Here is a 12,180-nt window from a genome sequence, read left to right on the forward strand (position 1 = left end):
CATATGATATGCTTGATTTTGTGCAACGTAATAGTACTGAATTTACCGATCTGTACACCATAAAACTGTATAAAGCAGTCCTTTTGATCGCTGCAATAATCTGGCGTCCTTTTCACTAGTTCCTTTGATAGAATAGAGCGCATGCAGAAGGTGTTTTTAAAATCTACCTCACGTTCATTGAGTTTCTGGGATCCAATATTATCTTTAACTTTTATTTTTTGCATTATCCGCGGAGGTATATATACAGATAATGCTAGAATGAATTACGCACGTAAAGCACCTATTGGAAGGACAATTTGCGAATTTAACCAAATTTCAACATCTATCGATCTTAATTTTTATTTGCCTAAATCAATTTTTACTGATATTCTGAATACGATGCCCTAATTTAAGTATAATATAATTGTTAATTAGCCTGTAAGAAATTATTGTTTCATAGAATAAATATGCAAATAAATAAATAAAAAGAAAAAATGCAGCTGTTGCTAAATAGATATGTTGTTGCTTCGACAAAAAGTATTCGCAAGCTCATCGTAAAGGATTGGGTTTGAGTGCAATATTGAATGCGAAAGTTTGAAAAGAAAAACTCTTAGTTCGGTTTAAAAGCACAGCTTTTCTGTAATATTAGACAGAAGTTTTAACATATCATTTTTACGCCTATATCACCTTTACTTATACATGTGCTTAATAACTATCGTAATTTCTAGATATGGCAGCTCGCATCTCCTGGATAGTTCTGTCTCTAGATCTGCTGACGAATTCATATTTTTGTATAAGTATCTCGTTCACTTGCTATTGATGCCAGTCGGTTTGCGAAGTTTCAAACAATATATTAAACTTTGAATCATTAATAAATCACACTTTTTGCCAAAAGCGCAAATAGGGATGGAATTTCTTCATGTGCTTGCGAACTCTAAGCAAAATTTTGATTTGCTTTTAATTAATGAAAATTTGCGTAGCTTTACAAATTATTATGTAAAAATTAATTATGCAAAGTGTGCGCTTACGCCGCAGAATAACCCGGCAAATCTGAAAAACTGTACTAGGTTTTATAAAAGATATCTATACTTACCCCGAAATTACTTGCGGCGAAGCGATCACTAGCAGATACGGCCGATGATGCAGTCGTGTGCGCGTAATAAGCATTTATATTCGCTAATAACGTACTCATCACAGCTGGAACTCCAGGACATAAATACTTAGTGGATAGGCAATGAAAATGTGTCATTGCCTGGTAAATGTTTTCAATACCATAGCGCATCGCGAACTCGTCGACGATCTCCTCCGGTATTTCATCAAAATATAGCTTCCAAGCGTCGTCACCTTTTTGTTGGGGCAATTTTACCTAAAAGATATTAAACTGTAATTTGTTGGCGATCTTTTCTCTGATAGTCCAAAAAGCTACGAATAGATGCCAAGTTCAGAGCTTAAAACCCCTTACAGAAGTCCTATTTCTAATAACCTAAACACCACACAGACAGTATTTGATTATAGGCAAGTGCTACTCCCTTAAAATTGTTTGCTACACGGCCATTCTTGCCTTGACACAATGGTGGCGCCCAAGGCACATTAGACAGGTAGTAACAATACAGCAAAAATAACAAATATTTTGCTTTTATTTTTAGTCCATACAATGTCGAAATCTATAAACAAAAGTTGGCAGCTTAGAGGAATCACTGAGTAAGTAATAAAATACAGTCACAATCACTGAATTTGTAGCAAATTGTCATATTGATTCGGTCGGTCGGCTAAAAAGGAGAGGAAAGGCAAATCTTCACGGCGAGCTGTAAGGCGAGCAACGATGTCTTTACTTGTAAGCATAATAGTTTATGTACATTAGGGTGTCCGTTATTTATTAATTTGATTATTTTTCTTGCGACGCCCCCTAAACTTTTAGTTTTCCGTCTAAGAAAAATTATCAGATCAAAATCAGCTCTTAATATTAGAATAAACCTTGCCCCAAACACGATATATAATATTTCCCATATAAATAACATGGGATTTTGCTACTTTTTGGAATAAACTGTTTTTTTCTCTAGTATGCTAATTTACATTTATGAAAAACACATATTCTGATGGCAATTTTAACTCTCTACAAAAAAGATCTCTATTAATTTTTCGATAAATTGACTCCTTTAAAAGTTAATGGTAGTTAAAGTTGAACTGTGTGTAAATTTCAGACATTTTCACTTTTGCAGCAAAATTATTATTGTTGTAGTAAACTTCTCACGTTTATATTTAAAAATAATCAAAGGACCAGAGCCAAGTAAAAATTATTCAAACAGTTTTCCATTTACAGTATCTAATCAACTAATATTTCTGAAAAAATTCACCCTAATGTACATTTCTCCGTGTTTATTTTAATTTCACATAAGAATGATCTTCAGTTGTTTTTCCGAACAATGTTTCTATGAAAACCTAGTGTTGTAAGAAATTTTCTTATTAAATTGAGAACTAGTTTAGAATTGCAAACAATTTTTTAAATTTTATCGCGAAAAAAAAAAAATTAATGTTAGTAGTAGATATTAAAAAACCTTTTTAGGCATTTAATATTCATATTATATTATATATAGTATATAAATTGGCGCTTACACCCTTTTTGGGTGCTTGGCCGTGCTCCTCCTCATATTTGTGGTGTGCGTCTTGACGTTGCTCCACGAATGGAGGAACGTACAGTTTTAAACCGACTACGAATGGTATATATTTTTTCTAAGGCGCTTTTTCATGACAGAAAGACGCTAGGAGATTTACCATTGCCTACCGAGGGGCGGCCGCTTTTCAGATAAAACTTTTTAATTTTGACGTTTCCCGAACGGAGATTTGAACCTACACACTTCCGAATGGTAGTCACGTCACGGCGGCCGAATATCATAAAAATCAAATATGTAAATAGAGATATACAACAAAATGATTTGTACAATCAAATATAAGCATGCCTTACATCTTATTAATGCTATAACCAAGGATGATAGATTACAAGGTTTGGCCATCCGAAGGAAAATTGTGGAAGTAACTTCGGCTGCTCCATCATTAGGAACTCGGCAGCAGAATTCTGCCACCTCATTTCAAATATATCCCTAACCCTCTGTCTATGCATTTACATGCTTTTGTATGGAAATGTGTGGGAAATACGCCACATTTATAATTAATTTTTAAGTATCGCAGGTATACATGTTATTTTTAATTGCTTGCCTTTTTCTTTGGTTTTGACATGCATTTAGTTACCTACAGAAGCAAAAATAATCGCTGTTGATGTATATATATACAGAGTCCGGCACTCGAAGTGTAACCAACTTCAGACCACTCGCGCAGCTGATGCATTGGCATCAGCTGTCTGTTAGTTAGCTAAATGACAATACAGAGTATTGTTTACAAGCGGGCAGAAGCATTTTGCCGAGAGTAAACGTGAAAAAAGAAAATCAGTAATGGATTTCAAACGTAATAGAGTGATGGCAGTATCTTCTTCTTCTTAATTGGCTCTATAACCGCTTTCGCGATTTTGGCCGAGTTTAACAAAGCGCGCCAGTCGTTTCTTTCTCGTGCTAACCGGCGCCAGTTGGACTCACCAAGTGAAGCCAAGTCCTTCTCCACCTGATCTTTCCAACGCAGAGGAGGCCTTCCTTTCCCTCTACTACCCCCAGCTGGTACCGCATCGAATACTTTCAGAGCCGGAGCGTTTGCATCCATTCGGACGACATCACCCAGCCAACGTAGCCGCTGGATCTTTATTCGCTGCGTTATGTCTATGTCGTCGTAAAGCTCATACAGCTCATCGTTCCATCGTCTGCGATATTCGTCGTTGCCAACGTGCAAAGGTCAAAAAATCTTACGCAGAATCTTACTCTCGAACACTCCAAGCGTCGCTTCATCGGATGTTGTCATCGTCCAAGCTTCTGCGCCATACGTTACGACGGGCATGATGAGAGTCTTGTAGAGTGTTAGTTTTGTTCGTCGAGAGAGGACTTTACTGCTCAGTTGCCTACTTAGTCCAAAGTAGCACTTGTTGGCAAGAGAGATTCTACGTTGGATTTCAAGGCTGACATTGTTATCGGTGTTAATGCTGGTTCCTAAATAGACGAAGTCTTTTACAACCTCGAAATTATAAGTGTCTACAGCGACGTAGGTGCAGATACGCGAGTGCGCCGACGGTTTGTTTGAAGACAGGAGGTACTTCGTTTTGTCCTCTTTCACCACCAAACCCATTCGCTTTGCCTCTTTATCCAGTTTGGAGAAGGCAGAACTAACAGCGCGGTTGTTAAGGCCGATGATGTCAATATCATCGGCATACGCCAGCAATTGTACGCTCTTATAAAATATTGTGCCTGAGCGATTAAGTTCTGCGGCTCGTACGATGCTCTCCAACATCAGGTTCAAGAAGTCACACGACAGCGAGTCACCCTGTCTGAAACCTCGTTTGGTATCAAAGGGCTCGGAGAGGTCCTTCCCAATTCTGACGGCGCTGCTGGTGTTGAGGAACGACATCTTACATAGCCGTATTAGTTTTGCGGGGATACCAAATTCAGACATCGCGGCATACAGGTAACTCCTTTCCGTACTGTCGAATGCAGCTTTGAAGTCGACGAAAAGATGGTGTGTGTCAATTTTCCTTTCATGGGTCTCTTCCAAGTTTAGGCGTATTGTGCATATTTGGTCGATGGTAGATTTTCCAGGTCTGAAGCCACACTGATAAGGTCCAATAAGTTGGTTGACGGTGGGCTTCAGCCTTTCACACAATACTTTAGAAGACTAATCCCGCGGTAATTGGCACAAATTGCAGGATCGCCCTTCTTATGGATTGGGCAGAGCACACTTCAATTCCAATCGGCAGGCATGCTTTCATCCGACCATATTTTGCATAGAAGCTGATGCATGCACCTTACCAGCTCCTCGCCGCCATGTTTGAATAGCTCAGCCGGCAGTCCGTCGGCGCCCGCGGCTTTGTTGTTCTTTAGCCGCGTTATCACTTTCTCACCTCGTCATGATCGGGTAGCGGAACGACAATTCCGTCGTCAACGATTGGGGTATCGGGATCTTCACTTTCTCGGTGACATGCGCAGCTGTCACTGTTTAATAGCTTCGAGAAGTGTTACCTCCATAATTTAAGATTGCTCTGTACGTCAGTCATCAGTTCGCCGTCTTTGTTCTTATAGGAAAAGCCCCGGTCTTAAAACCTTCTGTAAGCCGCCGAACTTTCTGGTAGAATTTTCGGGCGTTGTTCCTGTTGGCCAGCATTTCAAGCTCTTCGCACTCACGTATTTCGGATAATACGTCTCTCTTCCTTTTTCAGCTCTCTGTAGCGATCCCACATGGCTCGCGTTGTGCCCGATCGCAGCGTGGCTCTATAGGCGACATCCTTTCTTTCTGCGGCAGCATGACATTCCTCGTCGTACCAATTGTTTTTTCGTGCTCGCCGAAATCCGATTTCTTCTTCGGCGGCGGTACGTAGAGAACGAGAAATGTTGCTCCATTGCTCGTGCATGCCGGTTTGTTGGGCAGTACTCTCTGAGAGCAGGAGTGAGAGTCGAGTGGCGAATCTTCTAGCTGTCTGTTGTGATTGCAGCTTTTCGATGTCGAACATTATTTGCGTAGGTAGATGCACGTTTTTTTGCTGCAGTGTGCGCAGTTTGGCTGCAACAAGGTAGTGATCCGAGTCGATGTTGGGTCCTCGGATCGTACGTACATCTAATACACTAGAAGCGTGTCTTCCATCTATCACAACATGATCGATCTGGTTTCGCGTTTTTCGATCAGGAGACAGCCAGGTAGCTTGGTGTATATTCTTATGCTGGAATCTGGTGCTGCAGATGTTGTGGGATCTTTGGTCGCATCGTCCTTCTCTTCCGTCGGAGCGTGGGCGCAAATTAGCGATATGTTAAAAAAAAGGGCTTTGATGCGGATTTTTGCGAGGCGCTCGTCCACCGGAGTGAACGACAGTACTTGGCGACGGAATCTCTCTCCCACAACAAATCCAACACCGAATTTGCGCTCCTTTACATGGCAGCTGTAGTAGACGTCGCAAGGTCCTATGGTTTTCTTTCCTTGCCCCACATCTTGGATGGCAGTGATGTCAGCCTTTACTCTCACGAGGACATCAACCAGCCGGGCAGAGGCACCTTCCCCATTAAGGGACCGGACATTCCAGGTGCATGCCCTCAAATCATAGTCCTTAGCTCGTTTGCAGGGGTCGTCATCAGTATAGGGAGGTCTCATCCGAGGCTTTTTTAAACTTTTCATTGGGGGGGATTTTTAAGTGACGGGTCCCAAACCCAACGCACAACCAGCTATCCGAATGTTTCGCCTTCTGACGTTAGCTGACTCCCGAACGGATGTTCGGAAGCTACCCAGAGGATACGTGGGCTAATCCCACGTGAATGGCGATCAGTAACTTTCCCCATTTGCGTGGACTTCTACACATGGAACCATCCTCCGTTGATGGCATTATATTTGGCTGAAAAATCACAACCAGCGATTGTTCGTGAGCTCGAGCACTTTAAAGTACAATAAATAGTGTTTTTGTTAATCGCACCATTACTCGTTACAATGATACTGGTAGCATGGCGATAAGTCATGGAAGTGGTCATCAAAAGACTACAACGTCACGTGAACTACTATAGTTCAAAAAGTAAAGAAGCGACTTGAGCAAAATCCTTGACGAAGTACCAATCAAATGGCGAAAGAACTGAAAATATCTGTCCGTAGCATCCTCCGCATACTGAAAAATGATCTCAAAGTTAAGCCTTACAAGATCCAAAATGCGCATGATCTCACACCAAAGCAGCAACAAGTTAGACTTGAGAGGGCGAAGGAGTTGCTTCGCTTGGCCGAAAGCGGTCAATTTCCGCAGATGGACGCTCTCCAATCATTTTCATCGAGCCTGGCGTCAAGGTAAAGGCGAAATATTACCGGAAAAGCATGCTGGAGGTGGCTTTGAAGCCGTGGGCAGACAAACATTTCGGTGGCAGACCATGGACGTTTCAACAGGACGAGGCCCAATCTCACAAAGCTCGAGTGAACCCAAAATGGCTAAAAACAACGTTCCGAACTTCATAACATCCACACAATGACTTTCAAATTCACCAGAAGCGAATCTGATGGATTATTCTATTTGGGCCATTTTGGAGAGCAAGGTCCGAACCAAAAGATTCTCCAGTCTTGAGGCGCTGAAAACAGCCATTGTGCGCGAGTGGGTCAAAATACCTGCAAGTTACATAAAGGAAAGTAAATTAACCCATCTATTGTTTTTTGGTACATAGCTGCTGATTATAACAAGGGTTTCGTAAAAACCAAGCAATGACGAAATCACTGGGCGAGAATTGTCCTTTTTTATTTCTGGTGGAATGCTGCGTATGCTGGATCGTATGGTGCCGAGGTGCCCAACCGACGGTGTAACTTTTTAAATCCCTTTTTTCGTCCTGTTGGAGGAAAGGTTATATCCATAAGTCGGCGGAAAATTAAATTTTAGGAAACTACAATACCTAGGATGCTCAAGTCGTTAGCTATAATAGAAATATTTTAAGTTCACGACAAAATTAGAAAAAGGTCTGGCCAGACTCAGGTGCCCTTAAAGCTCTAATTTTCCCTCATTTCTTTTTTGCGTTTGAAAAATTGTGTTTGATGATTAGTTTTTTTTTTTTAAGATACAAGATAAATTTCTTCCTACATTTATGGGTAAATATAAATAAGTACATAAATAAATAGTATGAATGTATGTACTTATATACATTTATGGCATAAGTATTAAAATAAAATGTAACTTTACTTAAATAATAGAAGGCACTATTTGGTATAAAATATAAATAAAATAAATAAAAATCCTGCAAAAATAAATACTTTATTCATTTGGACAAAGCGAAATCAATATTGTGAAGAACAAATTTATGTCTGCATATACTAAATGTACTCGTACATATGTATGTTACTTTTGTACATAGATAAAAATGAATGAATATAGGTATGTCGTTTACTATACGCTTGATCAAGCAAAGACATCGTTGCTGGCTTGTACGACTTTCTCTTCTTTTTCCCCGATCGACCGAATCGATATGACCGTTTGCCACAAAATTGAGTGATTGTGGTGGCTCTTTGTTTTACTTACCCAAAGCTTAAGATTTGAGCATCTGTGAAACTACTAAGCTGAACAGAATACTTTCTTCTTGAGCTCAATCGAGAGTTTTTTGTATATTATATTAATAAATTATATTAATTAATTCATGATGTTAGTAAAATATGTTAGTAATGGTAATGCGCTCGACTTAACCTAGGTGGCGATGGATAAGATTTCGTACCAAAAAAAGTCCTGTGGGAATTGTGTCTGAAAATTGAGCATTTTTAAATTAGTGTTGTTTTAGTCGGCATCAAAAATTAACACCAGCAAATAGCAAATTCTCCAAATTTTAAAACTTTTGTGAATAATTTTTATGGTCCTGATACTGTTACAGCCATTCATGCTCAACTTGGTTTCGTCGATTCCATTTCGGTAATTTTGATGTAAAAGATGCATCTGTCCTGTCGAGAATTACGATAAAATAGTAGAAGACCTTAAGTTAAACTATCAATTCCACGAGTTAAACATTGAACCAAAAGCCGTTTGGAACCGCTTGAATAAGGCTGCATATAAAAAGAAGCTGAGGTGAAATACGATGTAACGTAAGCAATCTCCATGGACCGGTTTCCTATATGCGAATCACTGCTGAATCGTAACGAAATTTACTCATTTGTGACAGGAGATGAGAATGGAGTCACTTGTGATAACGTAAACGAAAACTGTCATGGTTAAATTGCGATCAAACGGCACAAACGGTGGCCAAAGCAGAATTAACTGTCAGAAAAGTATTGCTGTTTTCTTGGAAGGATTATATATATATATAAATATATAAATATATATATAATTATATCTAATATATAAATATATATATAATTATATCTAATATATAAATATATATATAATTGGCGCCTACACCCTTTTTTGTTTGTTTGGCCGAGCTCCTCCTCCTATTTTTGGTGTGAGTCTTGATGTTGTTCCACAAATGGAGGGACCTACAGTTTCAAGCCTACTCCGAACGGCAGATATTTTTATGAGGAGCTTTTTCATGGCAGAAATACACTCGGAGGTTTGCCATTGACTGCCGAGGGGCGACCGCTATTAGAAAAATGTTTTTCTTAATTTTGGTGTTTCACCGAGATTCGCACCTACGTTCTCTCTGTGAAATCCGAATGGTAGTCACGCACCAACCCATTCGGCTACGGCAGCCGCCGTTGGGAGGATTAGTAACGAAAAATCCTCTATGAGCTGCACCTCTACAGACATATGCTTGATTCAGACTAATACTGGCACCGTATGAAGGAAATAATTGCTAAAGATTGATCAGCTTTAGTCAATAGGAACTTCAGGCCATACACATTGAAAGGGACTCACCAGAAAAGCCGCTCACTTCGTTGGGGCGAATTATTTTATTGGTGTAAAATTTCCTTCAAGAAAAATTAGTAAAAAAACTTGTAAAAATCGACTGCTCCATTTTTTTCCAATAGAGACATGGGTTCCTATGAATGAAGTATAATGGAATTACTTTCGAAATGATAATAAGTTGTCGAATATTTAACCTAAGCTGGATCATTTTAACTGTATCAACCTTATTGTTTTTTGTTGAATTGTTACCTCTGCAAGCTCACATGCACTGGTATATTATCGATAGGACACCACATTTTTGGACAACATCCTGTTTCTTACATTATCGACCATTATGGATTTAAGCTGTTTGGAAAATTTACCTTCGGCGCTGTGCGATTTTCTAAACAATCTAAAATCATTAGGTTATCGAACGCAATCTGTTTTCCTCTCCGTATCCTTTCTTACCTCTCTAAGCATATTCCATTTCTAAATGTGCCCCTTTGAGACACCAACCTTAACCCTTCCAATATAAAATAAATTTCGAAGGCTATGTTTTCAAACTATGAAAGCAACGAAAATCCGCCATTTTTTGATATTTTCGCAATATAATATTCCATTGCAGTATTACATAATTCATTAGTAGTTGAATACTTACCATGCCACCGTTTTCTTCGCACAAATAGTGAAAGAGATTTTCATGCAAACATGTGTACTGAACATGGTACGGAGCGACTTTCTCCTCGCCTTTTATTTCGACAGAGATATGCAGGCGTATGGCTCCAGACACCGCTGATTTGTCGGTACGCTTCTCCAAATTGTACCAGACGTCCATTTCTCCAGAAAGTGTGCGCACTTCTATGATGGTCTGACCCAAAAAATCATCCGATTCCCGAGTTAACTTTTGTCGCAATTTCGATTTCAAATCGTTGTCTTCATCCCAAACGCGAACCTTTATCCGGTCCGAAGAATTGTGACATTCGCTAAAAGTTGTTGGCCGTTTTTCGAATATGGAAACAGTTTTTGGGTCGTATTTATTTTGTTAAGGTATGTATGAGGGTAACGATTGCCAATAGTGCGTTTAGTGATACAATGGATGTAATTTAGTGAGAATATATGGGAAATTTAGCGACGCATTAGGGTGAATATAGAAGCAGAGTTAGGTTGTTTTAATTAATACTTCACTTTCATTTGTATATACATATATATATTGGGTAAAGAGAACATAACTATCATTATCTTTATATATACTGTAAAATATTGTACCATTAAACATTTACATTTGGTATATATTATATACAAAAAGCTGGTAATATATTTACATATATAACAACAAGAAGGAGACATAAAGGCAAGATTAATTGTATGTGGATTTTTGTATTGCAAATTGAATCAAATAACAAAAAATGTATTAATAGTATAGTTGGCCCACACATCCTTAGTTAGATGTTTGGCCGAGATTTTCCTCCAATTTATGGATTAAATCTTGACGTAGCTCCACAAATGGGGGGAACTGCAATTTTACACCACCTCCGAAGACAGAGGGGTTTTTATGAGAAGTTTTTTCATTGCAGAGCCTTTCAAGCCTTTGCCATTGCTGTTAAGGTGCGACGGCTACTAGAAAAAACCGTTTCTATCATTTGGTGGTTCACGACCGCGCCGTGCCGAATGATAGACCTAGCCGCCATGAAATAAAGGGATAAATAAAATATAGCAGTAGCGGACGAGAAAACAAAACAACTCTTTGACCACAAAAGTGCATCCACTACTTAATTTTGAGTTTGTCAAAATCACACAATAGATCACTATAAGTTCTCAAGCAAACAATCGGATGTGAGCAAAACGATAAACACAAAAACCGTGAGGTAACGTAACCTCTTTCTCAAAGAGAATCACAAATAAACGGTTTTTTTATCATGCGATTTGGCGGAATTGGTTCATGGAGTATTATAATCTTTCTTTGGTACTGTTCATATTCAACTTTTGCTTATAGATTAGCCTAAATTGCTCCGAAAACTTGGGCTAGAAATAGTGACCCATTGTGATACCAACAAAAACCAGCAACTTTGTACTTTTGACGTACAGCAAGTGATTCCCGATTTCAAAGGTGGCAGCCACCGTCTACGACTAGCATTAATTCTATGAAAACCTTCTTTCGCTTCAATAAGCATTTATTTTATAATACATTTCAGAACCAATAAAAACCTGTTTACAAACAATAAAATATAATATTTTCTTTCACGACAAAAACCTCTGTATTTTTTTGTTTAGAAGCGCCAATACTTTCATTGTAGTATGTGTTACACGTTACGTAAGTCAAATGCGTTAAAATGTGACAGATCTATTATACAGAGAACGGTAATGGTACATAACACGGTTTTTTAGAGGTGTGCTACGTAGTATACCGTTATTCGGCTCTGAGCGAATTCGGCAGAATTAGCTGATGGGCCGACGTCACTTGGGTCACGAAGCGGCTTGTTTACGAAAAAACTGAGATTGTGTTAGTGATATACGAAAACAACCAACTAATGACAACACCTCGTTGTTATCTGAACAACGACTGATGGGACTAGTCTGTGAATATGTGTGAAATTATCGTGCAGATTTCGGCTGGCGATAAGATTGTGTGATATGTTCCTTTGAAAAACGAAATTTTATTCATCCACATTTTATAACAGGGAAATGGATTTATACTAAAATTTTGAAATTTAAAATATATGAAAAAAAAGTTTAAGAAACCTGTCATTATATGGTATATGGGACATTTAAGCAAAAGTTCAATTGCTTGGGAACTC

The 12,180-nt window shown here is 38.8% G+C and overlaps 1 protein-coding gene across 1 annotated transcript in view; it reads right to left on the minus strand.

Annotated features, from left to right (window-relative positions):
- Positions 1–12,180, minus strand: part of LOC129249829 (protein unc-13 homolog A-like) — a 423,174-nt gene that overhangs the window by 171,174 nt on the left and 239,820 nt on the right. Inside the window, exons 6-7 of the mRNA XM_054889499.1 lie at positions 10,044–10,368; positions 1,073–1,345 (exon numbers count right to left, since the gene is read on the minus strand). Coding sequence (XP_054745474.1) covers positions 1,073–1,345; positions 10,044–10,368 — 598 coding nt within the window. The remainder of the gene's footprint in view (positions 1–1,072; positions 1,346–10,043; positions 10,369–12,180) is intronic.

The sequence above is a fragment of the Anastrepha obliqua genome, chromosome 6 (assembly GCF_027943255.1).
Source record: "Anastrepha obliqua isolate idAnaObli1 chromosome 6, idAnaObli1_1.0, whole genome shotgun sequence".
Taxonomy (NCBI): Eukaryota; Metazoa; Arthropoda; class Insecta; order Diptera; family Tephritidae; genus Anastrepha; species Anastrepha obliqua.